Source organism: Gracilinanus agilis, chromosome 3, assembly GCF_016433145.1.
Source record: "Gracilinanus agilis isolate LMUSP501 chromosome 3, AgileGrace, whole genome shotgun sequence".
Classification (NCBI taxonomy): Eukaryota; Metazoa; Chordata; class Mammalia; order Didelphimorphia; family Didelphidae; genus Gracilinanus; species Gracilinanus agilis.
Window position 1 is genome coordinate 25,827,770 of NC_058132.1, and position 27,150 is coordinate 25,854,919.

General features: G+C 51.9%; 4 protein-coding genes across 5 annotated transcripts in view; 3 read left to right on the forward strand and 1 right to left on the reverse strand.

Moving 5' to 3' along the window:
- Positions 1-4,650: 4,650 nt before the first annotated feature.
- Positions 4,651-12,614, forward strand: LOC123242980 (homeobox protein otx5-like). 2 transcript variants are annotated; one of them, XM_044671119.1, is made up of 3 exons: positions 4,651-4,762; positions 11,586-11,737; positions 11,931-12,614. In XM_044671119.1, the coding sequence occupies exons 1-3, from the start codon at positions 4,651-4,653 to the stop codon at positions 12,612-12,614; spliced, it is 948 nt and encodes a 315-aa protein (XP_044527054.1). The 2 variants fall into 2 exon arrangements, with proteins under 2 accessions (XP_044527054.1, XP_044527055.1); XM_044671120.1 differs by having other exon boundaries at positions 4,654-4,744; positions 11,574-11,737.
- A 4,882-nt stretch (positions 12,615-17,496) lies between these two features.
- Positions 17,497-22,661, forward strand: PRSS16 (serine protease 16). Its single transcript, XM_044671121.1, has 12 exons — positions 17,497-17,569; positions 17,667-17,815; positions 19,066-19,165; positions 19,329-19,458; positions 19,814-19,937; positions 20,122-20,199; positions 20,308-20,355; positions 21,013-21,291; positions 21,377-21,518; positions 21,984-22,163; positions 22,259-22,404; positions 22,590-22,661. The coding sequence occupies exons 1-12, from the start codon at positions 17,497-17,499 to the stop codon at positions 22,659-22,661; spliced, it is 1,521 nt and encodes a 506-aa protein (XP_044527056.1).
- A 654-nt stretch (positions 22,662-23,315) lies between these two features.
- Positions 23,316-25,877, reverse strand: ERICH4 (glutamate rich 4). The gene is made up of 2 exons (XM_044671122.1): positions 25,470-25,877; positions 23,316-23,992 (listed from the first exon to the last, which is right to left on the reverse strand). The coding sequence occupies exons 1-2, from the start codon at positions 25,620-25,622 to the stop codon at positions 23,825-23,827; spliced, it is 321 nt and encodes a 106-aa protein (XP_044527057.1). The 5' UTR covers positions 25,623-25,877; the 3' UTR covers positions 23,316-23,824.
- Positions 25,878-26,101: 224 nt separating this feature from the next.
- DMAC2 (distal membrane arm assembly component 2) overlaps positions 26,102-27,150 on the forward strand; it is a 13,803-nt gene continuing 12,754 nt past the window's right edge. Inside the window, exon 1 of the mRNA XM_044671123.1 lies at positions 26,102-26,124. Within this exon, the coding sequence (XP_044527058.1) occupies positions 26,107-26,124 (18 nt within the window). The 5' untranslated portion in view covers positions 26,102-26,106. The remainder of the gene's footprint in view (positions 26,125-27,150) is intronic.

Consider the following 27,150-nt stretch of genomic DNA (forward strand, 5'->3'; position numbering starts at 1 on the left):
AGCCCCTCCATCTCTTAGCTCCAGGCACACTCTCTGGCTGTCCCTCCTTATTCCTAGAGCGCTGCTCTCACTCTTTCGCTCCCTTCTAGTCCCAACCACAAATCCCACCTTCCAGGGGAAGTCTTCCCAATCCCTCTGAATTCTAGTGACTTCACTCTGTTCAGTGTTTCCTGGTTTTCCTGTCTATAACTTGCTCTGTATATATGTTTGTGTGTTGTTTCCGTCATTAAACTGTGAGCTTCTTGAGGGCAAGGGACGACTTTTTGCCTCTGAATTAAGCAGGGTTTATTGAAGGTCACTCTGGGCATGGGAGGGGGGCAGCCTGTGCCAAGCCTGGAGATGGAGTTGCCTCTTTAGAAAACAGCAAGAAACCTAGCACAGGGAGGACAGGAAGGAGCACATAATAAGCCTGGAAAGAGCTTTCAATATCTTTCCCAATTTTAGACAAATTGTTTGATGATCGTATGCTTTCTCACCCTCCAGTCTCAATGATCATTTATTAGGCATCAACTATGGGTAGCTACTATGGCGCTCCAGTGTTCAGAGCCCAAGGTCTAGGGTCAGGAAGATCCTAAGTTCAAGACTGGTCTTAGACATTTACTAGCTTGTGACTCTGGGAAAATCACTTAACCCACTTGCCTCAGTTTCCTCATCTATAAAATAAGCTGGAGATGGAAATGGCAAACCACTCCAGTGTCTTCACCAAGAAAACCCCAAAATGGGATCATGAAGAGTCAGACACAACTGGTTTGCCTCAGTTTCCTCATCTGTAAGATAAGTTGGAGAAGGAAATGATAAACTACTTCAATATATCTGCCAAGAAAATCCCAAATGGGATCATGAAGTCAGACATAACTTGTTTACCTCAGTTTCCTCATCTGTAAAATGAGTTAGAGAAGGAAATGGTAAACCACTTCAATATCTCAGCCAAGAAAATCCCAAATGGGGTCATGAAGAGTTGGGCATGACTGAAACAACTCAACAACAAAAGGCGCCAGGCGCTGGACAGAATGCTAATAGAGTCATCCAATGAGGTAAAAAGATAGTTCTTGCCCTCAAGTAGCTGCCCAGGTGATCCCGAGAAGCACTAATAGTGAGAGTGACGTTCCAAACTACACCATCACCCAAAACCCCCTGAAAGGGCCCCAGGGTGATAAGGGGGCTGCGGGAGTGGGAGTCGGCTTCTTTCTCCCTCCTATTTCTAGCCTAGGCCCTTAATCTCCCTTCTATTCCAAGAAAGGATTTTCCAATTAAGAAGCCACCCTTCCCTCTTCAGCTGGGCATGCTCTGTCCTCCCCCCAGTCTGAGCTAATGAGGTCCCAGTTTCCCCCAGAGCTGGTGCTGCCTGCTCCTAATCCCCAGATGCACAGCCCATGTCTGGGCCAGCCAAGTGGGAGGGAGGCTGGAGAGACCCCGACGTCTTGGCGGTCGTAGGAAGAACCTGCTTCCAATCTGGGCTGTTTCCTACCTTCGTCCGCCGCGAATGGGCCGGATGACTTCTCGGACTTTTGATCTGGGTCAAATCTGGGGACTGAGTGAGAGAGCCTTTCCTTGGGCCTCTGATGGAGTCCCACAAATGGATGTAAATACAGAAATGATAATCCCCGTCCTGAAGGAAGCCTCTGGGACATGGGCATAAATAAGGGGCAAGGGGAGAAATAAAGGCAGGGAACTAGGTGGAGTCACCGAGGGAGGGGGCGGGCGGGGGGGCCGCTTAAAAGAAGTGGCAGAGGAGGAGCCCAAGCTAGATGCAGTCTTCAGAGAAAGAGGTAAGGACTGAGAGCCAGTTTGACAGGAGCTTGGGAGAGGTGAAGGGGACAGCAATGGCGGCTCCAGGTTGGCCAGTTTGAGTGGACCAAAGAGGAAGGGCAGAGAAGTAACGAGCATTACTCTGGGGCAGTTGAGGCGGTTAATTATCATTCAATGTGGGCACCTAGGAGTGCTGAACCTGAGTTTAGGAGCTCGTAGGTTAGACTTGAGCCCCAGCCTCTCAGGGGCCAAAGAACCTGCCCTTTCTCAGCCTCAGTTTCCTCATTTATAAATTTCGGAGAACGGCGCCAATTTGTGAGATTGTGTAAAGCATTTTGCCAACATTAAAAAGACGAATTGGTGCTCAGTCACTTTGTTTCAGCCACAAAGGACCCCTCATGGCCCCTTTTGGCTTTTTCTTGACAAAGATTCTGGAATAGTTTGCCATTTCCTTCTCTAGCTCATTTTACAAATGTGGAAACTGAAGTAATCTGGGATTAAGTGACTTGCCCAGGGTCACACAGCTAGGAAGTGCCTGATTTGAACCCAGGTTTCCCTGACTCCAGGATCACCACTCCACCTACTTGCCCACCTAGATAAAGGCTTCTGTAATGCCTCCTTGTTATTAATCATCCTGGAAAGATTCTTTGGCATCTTCATGGGATCTCATTGGAAGAGGTCACTAGAACTAGTATAACTCTTAGAAGTTGTACACTAAGGGGGCAGCTGGGTAGCTCAGTGGATTGAAAGTCAGGCCTAGAGAAGGGAGGTCCATCCTGGGTTCAAATCCGGCCTCAGACACTTCCCAGCTGTGTGACCCTGGGCAGGTCACTTGACCCCCATTGTCCACCCTTATCACTCTTCCACCTAGGAGCCAATACACAGAAGTTAAGGGTTTAAAAAAAGAAGAAGAAAAAGAAATTGCACACTAGAGTCCCAGGGAGCACCTGGAGCTTCTAGGGAAGGAGAGTGTAGACATCCAGGTATATCATTCAGGACTAGAGGAGGAGTGGCTGGATGCAGGGAAGTCCTGAGAGCCTGAGACATCTGCTAAATCTCCAAAAAGAGAAGTGACAAGAAATAAAGGTAAGTTACTGATTTTTAAGTACCTACTAAGTGGCTTCTTTGAAAGGAGAAGGAGAAAGCAGGGAGGGGACCACAGGTGAGGCGAGCCAGGGAATGGGTTGGGAGACCAGGGGAAGGCATGGAAGGGCCAAGACCCAGGGGAGAAAGTGAGATGAAGCAAAGGAGCTTCGGCCTTTCCCAGAGGAGACAGGGGGATGGATCCGATGGCCCCATCCTTCAGTCCTCTCCCTCCCCCCATCAGCCCTGTTTGCCAGGTCAATGTAGGGGGAGGGGAAGGGATTAGGGACCGGCTGGTTTCTCCACCCCCCCCCCCCTTCCCAATGTCACCTCCTGGTGCCAGGGAGAGGGAGAGGCAGCCTTCCCCAGGATTAGGGCCCAGGATCCAGGCCAGGCTGGGGTGACATCACTCAGAGACCAGGCTTAAAATCCCCAGGGCCTGGGTGGCCATAGCTTTCAGCAGTCCAAGCCCCATCTGACCGGCAGAGCTGGTCCCTTGTCCCTGCCTCAGGGGCCCTTGAACCTAGGGGAGGGCCAGCAAACAGGTAAGCAAGCAGCTTGGTGGGTGAGGATAGAAACTGAGCCGGGGAGGGGAGAAGATGGGGGGACCCTGCCGAGCCTGAACCGGAGGAGAAAGAGAATGGGCTGGGGATGGGGGGAAACACTGGGAGAAAAAGTGGTGTTTCTCCAAGAAATCCCCGGAAAGGACCAGAAAGAGCCGGGGAAGGGCGGCGTCCTAGCTGGGCAGACAGAGAGGAGGATGAAGGGAGAGGAAGCCCAGGAGGGGGAGTCTTGAGACAGGGAAGGCGAAGGGAGGGAGAGAAAGGGAGACGGAGCACAGATGGGCTCCCCAAGAGCCTTCCAGAGACCCTCCAAGAAGCAGAGAGAGTGAGAAGGGACAGAATGGATCTTCAAAGATCCACAGAGAAAAGAAGGGGAGACAGAACAGAAACGGGGTGTCACAAGTGACCTGGGAGAGGGAGAGAGTGGGAAAGACCAAGAGAAGGAAAGAAAGAATCAGAAAGAAGGAAAGGCACCGAGGAGCAGAAACTGCAGCCCTGGGGAGCCATTGTTACAGGAGGGACAAAGAGGGGGAATTTATTTAGAAAAGCCCTTCCCTTTCATCTTAGAATCCAAACTGTGTATTGGTGCCGAGGCAAAGGAGTGCTAAGGGCTAGGCAATGGGGGTGAAGTGACTTGCCCAGGGTCACAAGGCTAGGAAGTGTCTGAGGGCAGATTTGAACCCAGGACCTCCCATTTCTAGGCCTGGATCTCCATCCAGCTGCCCCCAAAGAGGGAGTGTTTAAGGTCAGGAGAAGAGAAGTTTCTGGAGGGCATTTTGTCCAGTGGGGTCCAGAATGGTAGGGGTGAAGGTAGGTGGTGCTCTATGGCTGCCGGAGGGGTTTAGATGGAGACCAGACCTAGAGAAGAGGGGCTTTGCCTCCAAGCTGAGAAAGAAAAGGTGTGAAGAGAGCAGGATGCGCAGGGACCCGCCCGCCCCCCAGCTTCCGTTCTTATCACATCCTTAGGCCTGAGGGCAGAGAAGGAACAAAGCCAGGGGGGTGGGAGGCTGGGAGGTGGGGCTCCTGGGTTCCACACGTCTTGCCTCTGAGGGCAGTGATTGTATTCAGTCAGTCCAGCAAACACTGAGTTGCCTGCCACTAGCCTAGAAAGCTCCTGCTGCTCTCTCCCTCTTTATCTGAATTTGGCTCCCTGCTTGTCTAATTTTCTTTTTCCCCATTGCTCGGAGGTGGGTGCCTGGCTGGCCGGCCCCGCCATCCCTTCAGCCTGGACCCCTGGGTCCCCGCCCCGGGGAGCATGATGTCCTCTTACATCAAGTCGCCTTCCGCCCATTACTCGGTCAACGCTTTGGCCCTGGCTGCACCTGCCTTGGAGATTCTACATGGAACGAGCACGGCGGGGTACTCGGGTGAGTGTCCGTCCGGGGAGGGTTTTGCTGCTCCCTTCTAGTAAGGAGACAGCCTGAGGCTTAGGTCGGAGGCGCTGGAAAAAGAGACTGTGGAAGGGCTTGACCGGAGGGAGGAGAAAGGAAGGAAGACTGAGAAAGAGAGGAAGAAATGAGGGGCTGGATGGCCACAAGAGGACAGCCGGGGCCCCCCGTCCAGGCTAGGTCCTGCTGCAGGGAAGAGGAGACATATGGAGGGGCCTCGATAGCCCCGATACCTCTGCTCATTCTCACTCTGTCTCTGGGAAGTCGGATGGGAAAGGAAGCTGCTGGCTTGGAAAGCGACTCACTGGGGCAGCCAGGTGGCCCAGTGGATGGAGCCGTAGACCCAGAGAGGGGGGAGGTCCTGGGTTCAAATCTGGAGCTTCTTAGCCGTATGACCCTGGGCAAGTCACTCCACCCCCACTGCCTAGCCCTTCCCACTCTTCTGCCTTGGAACCGAGATTCAGTATAGATTCCAAGACAAGGTAAAGGTTGAAAAAAAAAAGGTGACTTCCCTGGAGTCCCGGATGGCTCGCGGCTATTATTCTCCTTTTGCAAGATGGAGAAACTGGCAGCTCCTCCAGGGTTTGATCTGGGGTCCTTCCAGCACTGTGCATTTTGCCAATTGATTAGAGACCTCGAAAGGGGAAGAGAGCCAAGAAACTGGCTGCCAAGAGGGGAAGCTTCCGGTTAATTCCCGTTTCTAGGTCTAAAGTGATGAACCCCGAGCCTTGCGAGGCAGCTAGTGCAAGCTCTGGAGAAAGCCCCGGCTAGGGCGCCTGTCTATACCGCAGCAAACCGTTTGACAGCTTTTCCCGTTCCTTTTTTTTTCTTGTGGAAAAGATGGCACGAGATCAGGCAGAGCTGAGGGAAAAGCCAGCCAGACCCAAACTGATGAACTTACATCCTGGATGAATGCCTTTGGTGGGATTTGACAAGGCACACTTTTGTAGTGCTTGGTCTTGCCTGGCATTTGGTAAGCACCTACTATGTGCTAAACAAGGGAAGCTACCAGCCGAGAGAGTGCTGGTCCTAAGAGTCAGGAAGACCCATCTTCCTAATTCACATCTGGCCTCAGACGCGTACTAGCTGTGTGACCTTGGACAAGTCACTTAACCCTGTTAGCCTCAGTTTCCTCATCTATAAAAATAGCCAGAAAAGGAAAGGGCAAACCACTCCAGTATTTTGCCCAGACATCCCCAAATGGGGAGGCCACTAAAGGTAGGAAAGAACTCGCCTGGGGAGGCAAAGGAGAGAATCTGATTTCACGGGGCTCAGTCTAGTTGGGGAGGCTTTATACATAGCAGGCTGCTAGGTAAAGGGAAGGTGTAGACAGGGTGAATTTGAAATGATCCGCTAAGGGAAGCCTAGGAACATCCTCTTGGAAGAGAGGGCCCTGGAAGCCAGCGGTGAAGAGAAAGCAAGAGGGACAGCCCAGCGCCTAAAGATGGAGATCCTCGTCCGAGGCCAGGGTCTCTGAATCACAGAGCTTTGAATACCAAACAGGGTTTTCTTTTTGGTGGTGGAAGGTATGGGAGCCACTGGAGTAGGGTCAGACTTGAATTTTGGGTAGACTCGAACTCAGATCCGAAGCCCGGAGAGATTTGGGACAGGGAGACATGGACCCAAACAGGCTACTGCACCAGTGCAGGTGGGAGGTGAGGAGGACCTGTTAATGGCAGTCAGAGAGAAGGGCATGTAGACAAGATGTCACAAAGACTTGGCAGCCGATGGAATAGGGGCGATGGAGAGAGAATGGGGTTGTTATTCAGCCCAGTCCGACTCTCTGTGACTCCATGGACCACAGAGGGCCAGGGCTTTCTTTCTTAAGAAAGGTATTTTGGGGGCAGCTGGGTAGCTCAGTGGAGTGAGAGTCAGGCCTAGAGACAGGAGGTCCTGGGTTCAAACCCAGCCTCTGCCACTTCCCAGCTGTGTGACCCTGGGCAAGTCACTTGACCCCCATTGCCCACCCTTACCAATCTTCCACCAAGGAGCCAATACACCGAAGTACAAGGGTTTAAAAAAAAAAAAGATATTTTATTTGCCCAAGTACATGTAATAACAATCCTCCACATCCGTTTTCTGAAGTTATTAGACCCAAATCTTTCCCCCTCTCCCTTTCCTCCTCCCATCCGGAGCCCTGAAGCAATTTGATCTGGGTTATTCGTGTATTATCATACAAAACGCTTCCATATTCGTCATTGTTGTAAGAGAATACTCTTAGAGAACCAAAATCCCCAAATAAATTGATGGGGGGGAAAATCAGCTGCTTTGATCTGCATCCACCCACTCCAGCTGTCCTTTCTCTGGAGCTGGAGAGCATTCCCCAGCATTCCCCAGCATTCCCCCGCAGAAGCCCCTGGGAATTGCCCCGGAACGTTGTATTGCTGTGCTGAGAGCAGCCGAGGCTTTTTTTTGGGTTCCGTATTCCCCTCTGCCGGGTCTCTATCCTCCTCTCTGTCTCCGAGTCCATCCAAGCTCCCATCTCGCACTCTGGCATCTTCTTCTTTCCCACCATCAGCATCTTTTCCAGCTTCTATTCATGTGGCCAAAAAGTATTTTTCAGTCGGGCTTCAGGATTTGTCCTTCCCGAATTCATTTCAAGGATTTGATCTCTTTGCCTGCGGGCACAGCGGGGCTCAGTTTCCCTTATAGTTCCACTGTCATGGCCCTGCTGCTCCTGGGAAACCACTAGCTTGGACCACAGGCTCCCTTCTCCGCAAGGTGATGTCTAGGATCACTCTTGGGTTTTGACTGGGAAGATGGTGGTCTAGTCCTAGATCTTAATAGGGAATTAGGAAGATGGGGATGGGTTTAGGGGAATATCTGGAAGGAGGAGGGTGATCAGCTCTCAGAAAGGCTGCCCAAAGGTCCAAGAAGGCGGAAGACTAGGGAAAAGCCTTCAGATCTGGCAGAGGAGGATGTGGAGTGTTGAGTTTATTGAATGATTAGATCCGGAAGCCCTGACTTCAGCCATCCAAGGTTGAGGAAAGAGCAATTGATCCGGAAGGCTTGGGCTTATCAGATTTGTAAGTGACTCTGATTTGCCTCAGAATGGTAGTTAAAGGTGGCCAAATCCGGGACCCTAGAGGTCTAGCCCAAGGAAATCTTCCAGTGATTGTTAAAGGCTTTGGAAAATCACCTTCCTAAACTCAAGGTGAGAGAAGCTTGGCCAAACCAAAGTTTACCCCAAAAAGAATCTGGGGATTAGTGTGGACTGGAAGCTCTACTAAGAGCCTCCTGGAAATTAATTAAATAAATGAACTCCTGAGGGGGATGTCCTGGGTTCAAGTGTGACCTCAGATCCTTCTTAGCTGTGTGATCCTGGGCAAGTCATTTAACTCCAGTTGCCTAGTCCTTAACTTCTCTTTTGACTTGGAACCAATATGTGGTATCAATTCTAAAACAGAAAGTACGAGGCTTTTTTTAAGTATCCTGTGCCCTGGAACTACCCAGAAGCCAACTCGATCTTAGGCTAGTATTGGATTCCATAGAAGGGTAGGGAAAAATTTGGTTTTGTGTCCATAGCACAAAACTCTGCCTGGAACAGAATGAACAGAACACGCTACTTTTTGTTTGTTTGTTTTTGAAAAAAATTTTAATTGATTAATTTAGAATATTTTTCCATGGTTACATGATTCATGCTCTTTACTTCACCTCTTCCCTCTCCCCTCCAGTAGCCAACATGCAATTCCACTGGGTTTTACATGTGTCATTGATCAAAACCTATTTCCATATTATTGATATTTGCACTGGGGTGATCCCTTAGAGTCTACATCCCCAATCACATCCCTATCAACCCATCACACGACTTTTTGAGGGAATGAACAGGCTATGTTGAGAGAGATTTAGTTGCTGATTACACTTTCACAGAGTAGGGCCTGGAGTACAGAAATTATTGTTGAGCCATTAGTTCTGTCCAACTCTCTGAGACCACATCTGGAGTTTTCTTGGCAAAGATACCAGGTGGGGTTTGCTATTTTCTTCTCCTGGCTCATTTTTACAAATGAGGAAATTGAGGCAAACAAGGTGAAGTGACTGAGCCCAGGTCACACAGCTAGAGGTATCAGATGCTAGATTTGAACTCAGGAAGATCTTTTTTTTCCCCTATTAAATTTTTTATTTTAATTTTTTCCCCATAATTCCATGATTCATATTTTCTCCATCTCCTCATCCCTCCCCCTCCTGGAGTTGACAAGCAATTCTATTGGTGTATATGTATAAAATTGCTCAATCCCATTTCCATATTATTCGTTTTTGTAAAATATTAATCCTTTAAAACCCCAACCCCAAATCATATACCCATATAAACAAAGAATATATCATTTCCTCTGGATTTCTGCTCCCACGGTTCTTTCTCTAGCTGTGAATAGCATTCCTTATCACAAGTCCCTCAGAATGGTTCTGGATCATTGCATCGCTGCTAGTAGCAGAGTCTGTTACATTTGATCATTCCACAATGTTACAGTTTCTGTGTGTAATGTTCTGGTGCTGCTCATGTCATTCTGTATCAGTTCATGGAAGTCTTCCCTTCTGAAATCATCTTGTTCCTCATTCCTTATAGCACAATAGCATTCCATCACCCCGTCATAGACCACACTTTATTTAGCCATTCCCCAATGGAGGCACATCCTTCATTAGGAAGATGAGTCTTAAACTGTCCACCTCAATTTCCTTGATTGGAAAATGGAGACAATCACTCCTCCTTCCTAGGGTTATTGTCCAGATCAAATCCAATGATAATTGTTAGGTTCCTGGCACATAGCAGTCATTATGGAAGGACTTATTCCTCTATTCCTTTTCCCTCTGGGAACCATCACCCCTTTGTAGTTTTAGTAGTTTTCAGTTGTGTTCAACCTCTGGTGAACCCCATTTGAGGTTTTTTTGTTTTTAAACTCTAACCTTCTGTCTTGGAATCAAAACTGTATATTGGTTCCAAGGCAGAGTGGTGAGAGCTAGGCAATGGGGGTTAAGTGACTTGCCCGAGGTCATATAGCTAGGAAGTATCTGAGGTCAGATTTGAACCCAGGACCTCCCATCTCTGGGCCTGACTCAATCCACTAGGCAACCTAGCTGCCCCCTGAAGTTTTCTTGGCAACTAGAGTGGTTTACCACTTTCTTCCCCAGCTCATTTGACAGATGAAGAAAATGAGGCCAATAGCATTAAGTGACTTGCCTAGAGTCATACAGCTAGTGTCTAAGGACAGATTGGAACTCTAGTCTTCTTGGCTTCAGGCCCTCTGTGCAATCCTCCCTAGTACCACCTATTTACCCTTCAAAGCTTCCTGATTTCCCTCACCTGCTAGGGACACCACTCTGCATATTCATTTTTGTATTTATTTATCTCTATCAAATTCTGTTTACTCCTGGGTATGATAGTTCCCTGAGGGCAGGGACTGTTAGCTTTGGGGGCAACTAGGACAATGACTCAGGCTAGGAGACACTTAGAGGCTTGTTGACTGGCTGCTTTGGATATGGGAGATGATCCTGACCACACCTGGAGGAGTGGATCCAGTCAAGCATATTTTAAGAAGGGCATTGATAAGTAGAACTTCCAGACCCTCCTGGGGAATGATGGGCCTGTAGATTGGGCCATGTGTTAACTCTGGTGAAGGGAAGGCTTTGAACTGAAGGTGAGAGCATCCATGGAGTTTGGCTTTAACATCTAGAAAAGTTCAGTGACAATGAGCTCTCCAAAGGCGGGAGATTCAATTATGTTGAAGAGTGAGTTAATTAAGGGTTGATTTAATTAAGACCAATTAAGGGTTGTACTAATTAACTACTTGCCTCCCTTCTACCTCAAGATTCTGTAGTCCCCATTTTACAAAGAAAAGGGAGGAAGAGGGACTGTGTAAGTCTTCTGGCTCCTGAGTGTCCAGACTTATCCCAGAGCACATTGACACATCCTCCTTCATTGTTAGAGCCTTCTTTGCCAACCTAAGTGTTATCCCCATTTTACAGATGGGGAAGCTAAGCCCCACTGCAGAATAGAGACTTGCCCATGATGACATCAAGGCAAGGAAACCAGAAACTAATTCTTCAGACTCTCAAGATGAAACCTCTTTTCTCCCATATTCCATGGCTTCTGGGGGGGCCATGGGAGAGGAGGAGAGAATGAAGACAGCTAGCAATAGGGAACAATGTGAAGAGTGCTGAATTTGAAACCAGAAGACCTGGCATTTCTATTTAATACCTGTGTGATCTTGGAGAAGTTGCTTCACATCTCTGAACCTCAGTTTCCTCATTGACAAAATGAGAAAGTTAGGCTGAATGACTTGTAGGACGTGGTGGAGAAAAAGAAGAAAAATCTCCCTTCTCTATGATCAAAAGTCTTCCAAGTATTTGAGGGTCATTAATAGTTTTGTTTGAAACCGAGAAGCATGGAGGGTGGGCGGAGGAGCTACCAAGAGACTCATTTAGACGTCACAATTTGAGCTGTCAAAAGGTAGATGGGCTACCTCCGGAGAGTGGTGGGTCCCTCCTCCTTGGAGGAAGCCAACAGCTGGGTACCGGCTCTGGGCATCAGCTCCATTGGCTGGATGGGATGGGTTGGAGCAGGAAAGCTGGTAAGGTGTCCTTTCCAGCTCTCAGATCCTTTGATGATTGGAGAAAGGGGAAGAAGGAAGGGAGGAAAGGGGAGGAAAGGGGGAAAACGAGAGATGAAAGGTATGGGGAGAAGGAAAGGAAAAGAAGAGACGAGTGAAGAGTTGAGTAGGACAGCATTGACCTGGTGGCCCTCCAGAGGCCTCTAATGGTGACTTAACCTGAGATCTGTGTCTGGGACCATCTGTCTTCCCTTATCCAGGCACGCCTCGGAAGCAGCGCCGAGAGAGGACCACATTCACCCGGGCTCAGCTTGACATCCTGGAAGGCCTTTTTGCTAAGACCAGATACCCTGATATCTTCATGCGAGAAGATGTCGCTGGCAAGATCAACCTACCAGAATCTCGAGTCCAGGTCCTAGACTTGGGAGGCTCCCCCTTATCCCCCCTCTGGTCCCTCGAATGCCCCTCATTGGAAATACTCTCATAATAGCCCCGTGTGTACTCCCCGCAGCTGGCATCATCCCCATCAAATGGCCAGTAAGTGCTGGGTAGGGATTCGAACCCAAGAATTTCTAAATCTCATACTCACTGTTCCCCTGTTCCAGGTTTGGTTTAAGAACCGGCGTGCAAAGTGTCGCCAGCAGCAGCAGCAACAGCAGCAGCCAGCAGGCGGGGGGACGTCCAAGACCAGACCAACGAAGAAGAAGTGTGTCTCCCCACCCCGAGGTGGAGCAGAGCCTGGGCCAGAACCGCCGGGTCCCTACAGCCCAGCTCCGGCTCCCTCAGCCACTCCTCCTTCAGCATCCGTATCCATCTGGAGCCCCGGTCTCTCCCCACTGTCCGACCCGCTGGCAGCAATGGGGGCCTCAGGAAGTTCAGCTATTTGCACCCAACGTGCTCCGGGGGCTTCTGTGGCTGCCTCCTCTTCCTATGCTCTGACCTACGCCCCAGCCCCAGCAGCCTTCAGTGCTTCCTCCTCACCCTATGGAGGTTCTAGTTCCTTCTTCGGGGGTCTAGACTGCAGCCCTTACCTCTCTCCCATGGGGTCCCAGCTAGGAGGACCCGGTTCCTCCCTCAGCCCCCTCCCTGCTCCTGGTTTGGGGCCCCACTTGGGCCAGTCGCCAGCCTCCCTGTCAGGTCAGAGTTTTGGGGCTGGGGGCCTGGGCTTCAGCCCTGTGGACTGCCTGGATTACAAAGACCCCAGCAGTGCCTGGAAACTCAACTTCAACACAACAGCTGATTGCCTGGATTACAAAGATCAGGGCTCATGGAAATTCCAGGTGTTATAGAGGGTGGAGAGGACTGCTGGGTCTGAACCTTAAAAGATTCCTTCTTTCTGAGCCAGGGGATAGGTGGGGTATTGAAGAAACTCTTGATTTGGTTTCAGGACCTGGGTTCAAATCCTGATTGCCCATTTATCACCTTTATCACCTTAAACAAATCTCTTCTCCTTTCCGGGTCTGTTTCCCTATCTATAAAAGCAGGGGGGGGGGCGGGATGATGCTAGATGATTCTCAAGATGTCTGCTAGCAAGCAGCTTCCAAAGGAAAAGCCCGGTTTTAGCTGGATGCAGAGGATCTCCATTTTGAACCTTGGACATCCTTTTGTGCTATGATTTAGAAGAATGAAAATTTGAAAATCACCGGGTCCACCCCTGAGAGGACTTAGATAACTGCGATGACCAAGTCTCCTCCTGCTTGCTCCCCACCCCTCAAGTAGGGAAGGGCTTGATTTTCATAGAACGTTGGACTGTCACTTCTCAGTGCAGCCGAAAGGAAGGATCTACACCATTTACAACATGTGGGACCTTGGGTAGCAAAGTCAGTCACTCTCTCAGCTCCAGTTTCTTCCTTTGTAATATAAGGGGGTTGGGGAGGACTTCCTGGCGTCCAAAGTCCCTTCCACTTGCGTGAGATGATGATCGGTCTAATAACAACCAGAAAGTCTTTTTAAGTTAACCTTAAAGCATCCTTCAAAGAAATCTTTGCAACCTGAAAAAAAGCCCACAAAAACTTCAGACTATAAGCTCCGAGCTTTGAAGGGCTGTCTCAGCTTTAGGCAGCCCCATTCTGAAAAGTTCACCTACCCTGACAAAGCTTACAGAACCCCCTTCTTGGAACTGTGCATAGTCCAAGAATTTGGGGGATTTCAAGCCGGTTCAGTCCAACAGGCTCTCCCCACGCATGCCAACCGTCTGGAAACGGTACAGAAGTCCAGCTCTGGGAGCTTAGCTATTTGTTTGTTTTGTTTTTTCTTTAAGCTTGTTCTTGTTTTTAAAGAAGTTTGGAATGCTGGATGAGCTTGGAGTAGTGGGTCCTAGCTTTGCCCCACCTTGTTGTTATTGGGAACCTCTTTTGGGTATTGCTGATTGTGAGTGAGTTCTCAGTTCAGTCCTTGGGGGTTTTGAGAGTCAACTTCCACACACGGGGTTCGGGGTTGAAGGAGGGAAATGGAGAAATGAGGGTTTAGTGGGAAGCTTGCCCGGCTGGTCCGATGCGTCCGAGACATCATTGTTAATCTTGGCTCTACCATTAGCTATTATGTCATCGGGCAAGTCCCTTCTCTTGGGATCCCTTGGACTAGGATGATCCCTGAAGGTAAGTGTTTATTAAGCACCTACTATGTGTCAGGGCAGCTAGGTGGCATAGTGGATAGAGTGCTGAATCTGGAGTCAGGAGGATTCATCTTCCTGAGTTCATATCCAGCTTCAAGACACTCTGGACAGGTCACTTCACCCTGTTTGCCTCAGTTTCTTCATCTGTAAAATGAGCTGGAGAAGGAAATGACAAACCGCCCTAGTATCTTTGCCAAGAAAAACCCCCAATGAATCCTCCTAAGCTGGAGAGGCCTGAAAAATGACTAAATAATGAATGTGTTCTTCCTTCCGGAGCTCAACATGCAGACAATTACAGGCACCAGCCTTAGAAAGGATGCATAGGAAATGGACCACTAGAATTAGTGGTGGGATCGGGAAGAGCTTGTAGAAAGCAGGATTTTAGCAGAGTCTTGAAGGAAGCCAAGAGGGGAGGCAAGGGAGAGCTTGGGAATCTTTTCTCTTTAAGGCACAGCAAAGGCCAGTGTGGCAGGAAGTGTTGGAGGTGGTCATGAAAGGCACTGGAAGTCAAGGGACAGGACTTCTGATGCACATGGCCTTTGAGAGGCCTCCACTCAGCCTCAGTTTACTCAAGCAGAATGGACTGCAGCAGACCTCAAAGGACCCTTCCAGCTCGTGTTCCCTTGGACATGTCCTCATCCTTGGGCGGCTGAATATTTCCAGTTCCTTGTGAAAATCGACGACATCCCCCTCTTTCCATGTTAGCCCTTCTCATGGACCCTTGTGTTCTCGGGGCATTTTCTGGACCATCCAAGAAGCCTTTGGAGTCCTGACCTGAGAGTGGGCCCTCCCAGAACCTCACCCTCTTCCAGTCTCACCTCCTAGATGTTCTTTTTGAGAGTCAACATATAGTGAGAGAACTCTTCCTCCCCTAACTTGATCCATTTCAATAAAAATGTTTAAAAAGACCCCAAAGAATCTGGTTTCTTGGAAAGCTGGGAGAGCAACAAGGACTGGGAGCAGGGTGGCCCCGGGACCTTTGGATCCCCCTTTATCACCTCTGTCCATGTTCTTCCTGGCCTCTTAAATTCCCTCGGCTGTCCTGTGTCTTTCTGGTCTCCAGCATCCTGCCTCAGTTTCTCCAGCTTGGTCTCTTTCCAACTCCTGTTCTCCACCCACCTGTTTTTCCCCTTTGACACCCCGATTCTGTGTTTCTATCTCAGACATCTATCTGGGTGCCCCCTCCTGAATATACACAGCCAGGTCTCCCTGGGCCACGGACCAGCATTCCCTCCTTTCCTCCCTCCCTCCCTCCCCTCCATGATCTAATTTTGCAAACACCAGCTCCAATCCTCTTAGCCTGGCCAGTCCCCGGGGCCTTCTCAGCAGGTTGGTGACTGACTTAGAGGGGATTTGGGGGAGGGAAGGGTGGCTGAGCCTGATGGGAAATGGGGACACTGAGTCCCCGTCCTGTTAAAACAAGAACTGCCTTGGGGACGATGAAAACTCAGCAAAGGAGTCACCTGAGCAAGGTTGTGACTAGAAATACCCTTATGGACGGCTTTGAGGGGTGCCGGGGTTCCACATGCTCCAAGTTGACTGGGTTCCCCAAAGGATCGTGGGAACAGAGGAGGCACCCGAAGCCTAAAGGCATTTCTGTTAACCTGGGAAATGATGGGCTTTGGATCCAAGCCTGGCCATTAAAGAGTTTCCTTGGCTTTCCCCATCACCCCCTCACATCTAGTCAACCCTGTCCCATACAAAGCCAATGTAGGATTCTGGCCGTCGGTGTGGTCTCTTGGCCTTTCCGTAGTGTCCACCTGGCTCGATTCAGGGCCAGAAAGGACCTTAGAGGCCATCCAGGCCAACCTCCTCCTACAGATGGGCAACAGAGGTGCAGAGTGTTTAAGGTACTTAAGGAAAGTCTAGGAGGTGGAATCTGAGCTCTGGCCTTGCCCACGCCGACCTTTGTTTCTGCTGCGCCACGAAAACCCGCGTCTTTGTGCAGAATAGCGGACGCCCCGGAGTCCCCGAGACACTAGTCTTGGGTCGCAGAGGACGACGCCCCTCCCCCCAGTAGGAGAGGGAGGGGGTAGATTAATTGAGACCTTAATCCACCTAATCCCTGGGACAGATGGAGGAGGGAGAGCAGGGGGGAAGGCTGGCCAGGCTGCCGGCATCCCCCCTCCTCTTGCTGGACCTGGCTCCCTCTGAAAACATCGGCTCCCCAGGAAGTTTCTGGGTTATCGGCGGATTGGGGAACGTCCTGAATTCAGGACCTTGTTCTTTCCCTGACTCCATTCCGGGAGGCCCTGAAGTATTTCCCATGTCCATGGGCCCCGACCTGGTAATCTTCACTTGGGAAGCCTTGGTTTACCCCAGAACAGGGCTACGGGGAAAGCCTGGGGAAACTGAGGGAGAGAGGAGGAGGCTGAGGGAGAAAAGAGGGAACATTTGGGGCCAGAGAAGGAAAAGCCTGAGGCATCGCTTAGGAATCTGGAGGCCAGAAGTAGGAAATGGAGCAAGGAGGGCCGAAGGACAGAACCGGGTTTGGGCCGTCGGCTCTTTGCCCCTGAATTATTTCCAGAGCCTTTTAATTCTCCAGCCTCCAAGCTTCAGGTCTGCTCAGTCCAATCGCTCTCCAACCAGCTGCCAAGACCTTTTTTAATTCATATTTTTATTTGAATAACAAATTCCTACCTCAGTTTTCTGAAGTTCCGGGCTCTAAATGAGCACCACCACCCCCAGCTCCAATTCCTAAAGCAGGGTTCTGACCATGTCACGCTCCCCACTCAAGCGACTGGAATCGATTACCTCTAGGATAGGGCGGCTCGGTGGTATAGTGGGTAGAGTGCCAGGCTTGGCATCAGGGAGCCCTGAATTAATATTTGGTCTCAGATACTGGCCGTGTGGCCCTGGGAAAGTCACTCAACCCTGGTCACCTCAGTTTCCTCATCTGTCAAATGGGTTAAAGAAGGAAATGGCAAACCGCTCCAATATCTTTGCCAAGAAAAACTCAGACACGGGTGAAATGCCTGAACAGCACCTCCATTGATCCTCCTCCTCCACTCTGTGATCCAGTCCTCCTGATCTCCTTGTATCTGCTCATTCATGATGCCCATCTCCAAACCTTTGCCCGGGCCATCTCTCAGGCCCTGACTGCCCTTCCTCTCCCCTCTGCCTTTTTTTAGAACCCGTGATTTCCTTCTAGCCTCAGCTCCGTCACTGCCTGGCTTGGCGTCTTTGCGTGCCACTCAATATCTGATGAACAAATCATGGCCCCTTCCTGAGCCTCAGTTTCCCCTATTGTAAAATGGGGGAGAGGGGGAGGATGGGACTGGAGAGCTTCTAAATCTATGATTCTTTGGTCCTAGGCCTGAGAGGGGAAGAATGAGGCGCCCGAGACAGCAGCAGAGGGAGGACAGGCTGCGTTTGGGGCAGAAACCTGAGAAAAGGAAGCCGAGTCTGCAGCTGCCTGGGCATCGCTCTCAGGCGAGCTTGGGCTGTTCCTACAGACGCTTGTCCGAGCTAGGAGTGGACTGGTCAGAAGCCAAAGGCGGGGAGTTATAAGGGGTTCCCGGCTGCCTGGATCTCCCCACTCTCCGAGGTGTCTGGGAATGGCTCGTGCTGCTCTCCCTCTCCTGCTGGGTCCCCTTCTCCTGGCACCCCTCTGGGAGGTCTCCACTGCAGGTGTGTGTCTCCCCCGCCCCCCCTAGTGACACTGGACGGCAGAGGTCCCTGGAGCTCCCAGGTGAGGCCTTTGCTTTCCCTTCTCATTCTCTTCCAGGGTCCCTCTTGAGCCGGCTGGGGGACCACGTCCGAGAAGTACAGGCTAGGTCGGGCCAGAGACTGGGGGATCCGAGTTCGGTGACGGGGGGCTGGCTCTGGCAGCCGCTGGATCCTTTTAATAGCTCCGACCCACGCTCCTTCCGCCAGGTCAGCCTCGGCCCTGCTGGCTTCTTCCTGCAGCCCCTGCCCCGACCCCACTTCGGGGCCTTCCTTCGACTCCACCAGGCCCCGACTTCTCAGGAAATCCCTCTCGGACTTGGGCAACCCCAATGAGGCTCTGTGCCCTTGGTCCAGGCCTCTCACCAGATACTCTTCTGGGGTTCGGATCCCGTCCCCAGCAAGGCAGCTCAGCTCCCAGATTCTCTCTCCACACATCCTGGCCCCTGAGCCCCAAGATCTGCCATTCCCCACCTAAATAAATGCCCGAAGCCCACAGTTTCCTCCCTCCCCAGGCTCCTTGGGCTCAAAATTCCCCATCGCCTCCCCCAGTTTTCCCCAGCCTTCTACCAGGGTCTGACGTCTCTTCCTCTTCTCCGAATCTTCCCTCCAGTGAACTATCCCAGGGATTAAATCGTCTTGCTCATTTTCCCTGCTCCATGATGGGTTTTTCTTTGGTCGGGGGGTCCGCTCAGATACAATATTTGCTGTCTAGTTTCCCGGGATTGCCAGACTTGCTAGGGAATCCCCTGGCACTCTAATCCAGGGGTTCCCAAACTTTTCTGGCCTGCCGCCCCCTTTCCAGAAAAAACATTCCTTAGCCCCCTGGAAATTAAATTTTTAAACATTTTAATAGCAATTAATAGGAAAGATAAATGCACCTGCGGCCACCACCGCCTCCCTGGATCGCTGGTAGCGCCCACTTTGGAAATCCTTGCTCTAATCCCACCATCCCCCTGGGGGAATAGGAGCACTGAAGGCCAGGACAAATAGGGAAGTGGGATGGTTGGGGCTTGGGCTTCACTCTTAGAAAGACCATCAGGTGTTTTTGTTTTTGTTATTTAAACCCTTCCCTTCTGTCTTAGAATCTATACTGGGTATCGGTTCTAAGGCAGAAGAGTGGTAACGACTAGGCCATGGGGGTCAAGTGACTTGCCCAGGGTCACACAGCTAGGAAGTATCTGAGGCCAGATTTGAACCCAGGACCTCCCATTTCTAGGCCTGGCTCTTGATCCATTGAGCCACCTGACTGGGCCACAGAGTTTTAATGGGAGTGATTGGGAGAAAGCCGCTGGGAAGGGCATGAGTGACTTTATCTCTTTGTACCCATTTCCTGACCTGTAATGTGGAGGCAAGTGAGGAGCGTTCTTCCTCCCCGGGCCAGTGAGGGCCAGAGAAGTGAGGGCTGCTGTTCTGTCTGTCTCTGGGTGCCCAACATGACTGCTTCCTCCCCCCCTCAGAGATACTGGGTGAATGTCGGACACTGGAGGCCCCCCGATGGTCCTGTTTTCCTGCACATCGGGGGTGAAGGCAGCCTTGGGCCAAGCTCTGTGTTGAAAGGTATAGAAGGGCTGCGGAGGGGCATACTCTGGAGCCTGGGGAGGTAATGAGCTCCCCATCGCCGGAGGTACTCGAGCCGAGGCTGGAAGGCGAGGAGGGGATTCTCCTATTGCTCATGCTAGTTGCCTGGGAATGGGTCACCTCGGCGGTCTCCTTCCCTCAGGTCACCCTGGGGCCCTGGCCCCGCACTGGGGCGCCCTGGTCCTATCCCTGGAGCACCGGTTTTATGGCTGGAGCATCCCCCCGAGGGGGCTAGAGGAGGCTCAGCTCCGCTTCCTGTCTAGCCGCCATGCGTGAGTGGGTGTTGGGGAGGGAGAGGAAGGGAGGGCGAGGCGGCTCTCTGTGCTTCCACCCTGGCACCGAGGCGCCCGGTCGGGGCCTTCGCGGGGAATCTGGCCCTGCTGCCCCCGGGTGCGGCTCCGGCTGGGGGGAGGCCTGGGCTGTCCCGTGAGCTCCCGCCTCGGCCTTGCCGCGCTCCTCCGTCTGTGTGTCTGTCCTCGGGAGCCAGAGCAGGAAGTGCCTCGCCGTTCCCCCTCCTCATTCCTCAGAGGAGGGCCCTGGAGCTGGACGGGAGTGACCGGCGAGGAGGGCTTTGTCCACGCCTCACGCTCCGTCCCCCTGCCTTGTCCGTCTGTCCTCCGTCCTCAGCCTGGCTGACGTGGCCTCCGCCTGCCTCCGCCTCTCTGGAATCTACAACATCTCAGCCTCCAGTCCTTGGATCGCTTTCGGAGGGTCCTATGCCGGCTCCCTGGCGGCCTGGGCCCGGCTGAAGGTTCAAGCGCTTCCCTCTCGCTTGCGGGGCGCAGGGAGGGGAGGGCGGGCCGGGGAGGCAGGGCCTAGGACGAGAAACCCGCCGCCATTCCAGCAAGGCTCTCTTTGGGACACAGGCCGAGGCGGGGGCGGGCGGAGGCCCTTATCCCTGGGGCTCATGAGCCGTCTCCCCCACCTCCTCCTAGTACCCCCACCTCATCTGGGCAGCCGTGGCCTCTTCTGCTCCTGTGCAGGCCCAGCTGGACTTTTCCAGTTACAATCGGGTAAGTGGGCCTGGCTGGGGGGCTGAGGCGAGGGATGGAGGGAGCTGGCTTTGGGGAAGGGGTGTGGAGGCCAGGTGTGGAGGCCGCTGTCCTGCTTTCTCCCCCCAGGTGGTATCCAGAAGCCTGGCAGACCCAGCAGTGGGGGGGTCCCCCAAGGTACTCAGGGGCCACTCGGAAGTCTGGGGCCCTTTACAATATAATTCCTTTGGAGTAGGGATTGTTTCACGTAATGACACTGGACTGGCCAGATCTAGGACCTGCCGGCCCTGCTGGGAAGGAACTGAACCCTGCCAGCGATGCCCCGAGGGCACAAAGACAAGGGGAGGCCTTCACCTGAGAGTGATGGCCCCAGGAGGGAGCGCAAGGTGGACCGTCGTCCCTGGGAGGACTGGGGCAGACCAGCTTCTAGCGGGCCCCTGAATGACCTTTTGGGGCCTCGCTGTCCTGTCCAGAAAGGGAAGAGGTCAGCTGGTTTCTAGGCTTCCCAGCCCTGGAGTCAAGATGGAGCCAGATGCTGGCTCTGCCACCATCTATAACCTGGGTGTCCTTGACCAAAGCCTTTCCCTTCCTGGGCTGAATGTCTTCCTCTGTGGCATGGGGGATAAGGGTGGACGGGTGGGGGGAACCAGAGAGCCTCAGAGGCCTCCCCCTCCCAGTTCTAGCCTCGGGGACTCTGGAGGATGACTCTGGTGTCTGGTTTCGGCTAATGGGAACCATAGCTATGGGCGCCTGAAGGGAAGAGGAAGACAGACCCCCGTGTTTGGGCACAGGGAGGAGGGAGGGAGGAACTCTGACTGAGATCCATCTTGGTAGTGCCAGAGGGCCGTGGCCCAGGCCTTCTCAGAGCTAGATGACCGCCTGTCTGAGGGCAACGAGACTCGGGCTGCGCTGCAATCAGAGGTAAGGGCGTGTGGGTCCCTGGAGGCCCCTGAGGATCAGGCTGAGCTCCTGGAGCAACTGGAGGGGCTGGTGGGGGGAGCTGTGCAGTATGACCAGCAGGTAGGAGCTCCTCTGGACGTGAGAGGTCTCTGCCACCTCATCCTGGCCAAGCAGAGCAGAGGGCCCCTCTCAGGACTCCGGGACGCCATCCAGGTGAGGGTCTGGCTTTGCCATCCAGGGGCCCCGAGTATGTGAGGACCCAGCTTCCTCCCTGGGGCTCAGCTATCCTTTCTTATAGCTTGTGCTGCAGACTCTGGGCCTCCCGTGCCTACCCAGCTCAAAGGCAGCTGCCCTGGCTGAACTGAGGGATACCAGCCCACAGGCTACGAGCCTGGGCTACAGGCAGTGGTTCTATCAAACGTGTACAGAGTTTGGATACTGTGAGTGATGACATCTCATCCATCCATCTTTGTCTGGGGCCTGGCATTCTGCCCATCATGCCCATCAAAGATCCTCCTTCTATACCCAGGGATCTCATGCCACCCATATCCATGTTGGGGGATCATAGACAACACCCTACAAATACAAATACAGGCCTCACCCCAGAATCCCACTTTTCCAGTTGGATAGGGCTTTGGTCACCACATAGAGCAACGTATACAAGAAAGGAATCTCCCACAAGTGGTCCTCCAGGCTCTGCTTGAAGACCTCCTGGGAAAGGGAGGCCACCACTCTCAAGGCCACAGTCCTCTTAACAAAACTCACATGTGCGTGTAACTAGGGCCGTCAGCATAACAAGTGTTAGGAGTGCCTGAGAACACCTCTAAGCCTAACCTCTACCCACGGACATTGGCCAGGTGGCCCTGGAATTCCCTTCCCATAATCTCCTTCCTCTGCCCCTTCAGACGTCACCTGCAAGGATCCCGGCTGCCCCTTCTCCAGGCGCAAGACGCTGTCCGCCCAGCTTCAGCTGTGTGCTCAGGTGTTTGGGCTCTCGCCCACCTCTGTGGCCCAAGCTGTGAACTGGACCAACACCTACTATGGTGGCCGGAGCCCAGGGGCTACCCGTGTACTCTTTGTCAATGGTAAGGGGTGGGTTGGGGTGCCCAGAGGCCCTCACTCCTAAGAGTCAGCTTTACTGGTCCCCTCTCAGTATTTCCTTTCCTCTTCTTCTTCCCAGGGAATATTGATCCTTGGCATGTGCTGAGTGTGCTCCAGGCCCTTGGCCCCTCAGAGCCAGCCATGCTCCTGAGGGGCACATCCCACTGCTCGGACATGGCCCCACCCCGGCCTTCAGATCCTCCCGGCCTACACCTAGGGCGCCAGGTTAGCAGGCCTTGTTTGGGGGCGGGTAAACTTATTTTCAAGGCCTTTTAAAAATCATTATGCCTCATGGACTCTCACCCTTTCTTACTTCGAAATCAAAAGGGAAATAATGATGATGGTGGGAAGGGAGGTAGGGTGGTCTGGGGAGAGAACTCAATTCTGACTCTATCCTTCCTCCCCAACAGAGGATTGTCCAGCAGCTCGAGGTCTGGCTCCAGGAGGCAAAAGTCGATCTAGGCAGTCCTGGTGATCAATGAGCGCCTCTGGACACCCCGTTACTTACCCTTTCCCAACCCTGAACTGATTTCTCTTTCCCTGAGCTGGTGGACCACAAGGGAACTTTCTTCAGCTCTTCCTTGCAGCAAACATCTGACACTCCTAGGTATCTCACTTGCAAACACACGGATCAACAAAAATCTGGTATCTTTCCAGCAAAACCTGGGATCTTGGTCACAAAGAATTCAGAATTTCTGTTGACATCTGCCTCATTGAAACAAGTGCATCTCAGCCAGGTCAGCGCCATCTTTGCCTACATTCACATCTTTGAGATAATCGACCTTCTTTTACCTGAAACATCTGTTTTGCTGTCAGAACTCATGGGCAAACTCATTTCTGGAGTCTCCAGGCTGAACAGCAGGATGGCCAAATGGGCAAAGCATGGCATGGGGCAGGGGAATGGGAGTGAGGGGGGTGTCAGAGGACCTGGTCATCTCCCATAATCCTCTCTGTCCTCCCAATTCCCAGGTTGACCTCAGCCAAGGTTCTTTACTGCTCAGGTCTGTTTCCTCATCTGTAAACTGAGGGGGTCAGACTACATGATGTCTACAGTCTCTGTAAGCTCCATATTCTAGGATCTGAACCTTTGAAAACTTAACTCTCATTTATTTTTTAAAAAAACTCTTACCTTCCATCTTACAGTCAATATTGGGTATTGGCTCTAAGGCAGAAGAGCGGTAAGGACTTGGCAATGGCGGACAAGTGTCTTACCCGTGATAACACAGTCAGTATCTGAGGCCAGCTTTGAACCCAGAATGTCCTGTCTCTAGGCCAGGCTATCAATCTACTGAGCCGCCTAGTTGTCTCCTTGACTCTCGCTTATTAATATATGTATGTAACCAGCAAACATTCATGCCATTTCTCACCTGCAAACATCTAAACCAACAAAAACATCTATTTTTTTTGCCAGAAAATTTACGTGCCATTATTATTATTATTCTTAATCACGATATTCTGTCATCTGTAATTTGATTCATTTGCATACACTGGCATCTGTCTTGTCCAGGGCAAGAGCTCAATAGCCATCGACTATAAATATTTTCTTTCATCTCAAAACTTGTGTGCTAATCTTCTTGAATCTCATGGAGGTTTTGAAAGCTCTGAGTTGGGCATAAGGAGGTCCTTCCAGTGGCTCTCCAGGTTCTCAGATAGTGATTTCAAAGTCAGGAATAAGCCAGTTTGGTGGGGAGGCTCCCAGGCTCCCTCTTCCTCCATCCTGGTCCACCTCTGTCTCTTCCCGAAGCGCCTGGATCTCTAGGCCCAGAGTGCACAGCTGATTAAACAGTAGTATGTCCATTCTCCGAAGGCTCAACTGTTAGAGAGGGAGAATGTTTGTGAGGGGAACCAGCAGACTCAGACCTCAGATGAGGAGCTGTGCTCTTCCCCTGCCATCCCTACCCCTTACCCTTGGCAGTTGTTTACTCTGGCAGGTACAACACCATTCCCCCCATCCCTCCACCCCCTACCATGGGAACTGTCGAACCTTCCCCCAGTGACCACATCTCCCAATCCTCCCTCGGTCCTGGCTTTCTCCTTTCCCATCTCTGCATATCTCTTTTGCCCCTCTATGCCTGTCTCCCTCTGCTCCTATCTCTTTTCTTTGTCCAATTTCTCAAGGCAATATAAGGCAGAAAGACAGGGGAGGAGTAGCGTTGGGTCCATTCCCACTGCAGGGGCAAGATACCTCCATTCCTATTCTCTCCATCTCACTACCCCTATTCTGTTTCTGTCTTTTTCTTTCTTCATCTCTATTCTGGCTTTGTCTCTCTCCTTCTGTCTGTCCACATCCTCTTTGCTGTGTCCCCATCACATATGGATCAATGGATTTGCTCCAGTCCCTCCTCTGTCCTCGGAGAGTCTCCCTCTGCTGGTCTAACCCCCACTCCTCTCCCACCAACTCAGTGTTTAGGTCTCTTTCTATCCAAACCTTCCTTTCTCCATCTCGTCATCTATGTCTCTTTGTCTGTCCTCGTGATTCTCTAGCTCTGTATTTTTGGGTCTGTACCCATCTCTGTCTTGATATTTCAGCATCTCAGTATTTCATTTTATGACCGTCTATCTCTATCGGTGCTTTGGTGCCTCCATTTCAGCCTATCTGTCTGGCTCTGTTTTAGAGTCTATGTGTGCCTCTGTTTCTCTTTCTCTCTGTTTTAATGCTTCTCTCTATGTCTCTTTCTTCATCTCTCTCTCTATTTTCCCTGGCTCCTGTCTCTCTATTTTGGTGACTCTTTTTCTCTGTGTTCCTCTTAAAACAAAAACCCCAAACCCCTTACTTTTTGTCTTAGTAACAACTTGAAATGGGGCAAAGGCTAGGCACATCAGGGTTAAGTGATTAAACTAGGAAGTGTCTGAGCCCCATTTGATCCAGGTCTCCAGATTCTAGGTCTGGTGCCCTATCTGCTAAGCGAGCTAGCTGCCCCATCTATTTCTTACTTTTTTTGAGTATCATCCCCAGCCCCTGCCTTTCTCTCTCCTTCCCCTGGCCTATTCCCTCTGTATCTTTCTCAGCTCTATTTCTGTCTCTCTCTCTTTCTGTTTCCATTTGTTTCTCTCTCTCTGTCTCTCTCTCTCTCTGTCCCCCTCTTTCTCTCTCTGTATAGATTTCTCTTCCCATCTCTCTGTCCCATTCTGTTTGTCTCCATGTCTATCTCTAATTCTCCCTCCACCTGTCTCTCTCTCTCACTGTATTTGTGTCTCTCCTCATCTTTTTGCTTCTTTTTCATCTCTCCCTACCCCTGTCCGACTCTCTCTTTTCCCATCTCTCTGTCCCTTTCGTCTCTGTCTCTCACCAGCTGGTCCCACACCCAGCCCACACTGTGCAGGGACCTGTCTCCGGTCTCTGGCCAGCTGCAGGCCCCGACAGGGTCCCGCAGGGCACGAGGCAGGGGCCCCAACTCCGGCGGGGCCAGCCTGGTCATGGTCAGTCGTCCCCAGGCCTCCATTTCGCTGCGCAGTCTGGGCCACTTGGCTTTGAGGGGCCAAAGTCCTACATACCCAGGTCCAGCCGTCTACCCACAATCCCTCCTACTGCAAGGGGGCCCTGCTGTGGGAGCCTCAGCCCTCAGGGCCGCGGCCACCCTGACGTTTGCAGCAGGAGAGATGGAGGGGAGATTTAGGGAAGAATTTAGATGAAGGAGGGTGGTAGGCGAGTTCAGGGGTCCAGAAAGATGCTCAATTGGAAGGCTTTGGCGTCTTTAAAAAGGGGCCGGCCTCAAAAAGGAAGGAACCAATGAATGACCTAAAGGCGGGGATCAAGGTGGGTGTGGCTAGAGGCGGGGCCTAAAGAGAGAGGCCTGGGTAGGACCGAAAGAGTTGACATGGAACGAAAATCCAATAAATGTCATCGGAAGGCGGGACCTCAAGAAGGACGAGCCAATGATTAGGCAGTTGCGAGGGAGAGGCCTCTGGTTAGAGGAAAGAACCAACATGGCGGCGCCCAGGGCGGTAGGTTCCTAGACTGGTCCAGAGTCGCCATCGAAGAGTGGCGACTGCTAGGACCAGGTTCTTCCTAAGCTCACCTCGCAAATGCCTACGGTGGGGCGCTGGATCTCAGAGAGTTAATGAGTTTTGGGGGGGGGGTTCCGAACGTCGAGCCAATAGGGGACACAGAAAGGTCGGACTCGGGGGGCAGGCCAATAGCTAGAGGTACCGGGTGGGACAGCCAATAAGAATAGGAAACTGCAAGCTACAAAAACCAATGGGAAATGCAGGGGCGCGTGGGTTAACAAACCAATGGGGGAACGAGGAGAGAGGAAGAACCAATGAAGGAATATGGAATGGAGTTTCTCCACCGAAGAGGTGGGGTTTAAGGGGAAGTGGGCAGGGCCAAGCAGGAGGCGGGATCTTCAGGGAGGAGAAACTGGGGCGGGGAAGCAAAGGGGCGGAGGCTGCGTGGAAAGGGACGCCCTGGGGGCGGAGGCAGCTGGGGAAGGGCTACATAGCGGGCATGGTGACCAGAGCAGGTGCACCTAGGATGTGAATGGGAACAGGGGCGGTGTGGTGGTGCCTGTCCGAAAGAATTGGGTGGGATGATGTGGGGGTTCGCTTCGAGGGGCAAGGGGAGATTCAGAGTTAATTGGGATGTGGAAAATTTGGGAGTTTAAGAGAATTTGGAGAAAGAATCTGGGTCCCTTAGGGGAGAATTTAGCTGGTGGAGAACCTCTAAGGCCCCAGGCCCAGCCTGTCCATCATAAGTCTGCTTTCTCTTCCTCCTGCCTCTCTTCTTTCCCCCTCCCTCTCTCTTTTCTCTCCCCTTCCCTTCTTCTCTTCACTCTTCTTTCTCTCTCCTTGCCTTCCTCTCTTCCCTCCTTATTTTATTCCCTTCCCTTCCCTTCTCCTCTCCATCTTTCTTCTTCCCTCACTCTCCTGTCTCTCCCCTCCTCCCTATTTCTCTTTGCCTCCCTCTCTCCCCCCTTTCCCTCTCTCTTCTCTCCTTCCTATTTCTCTTTGCTTTCTTCTCCCCTTCCCCCT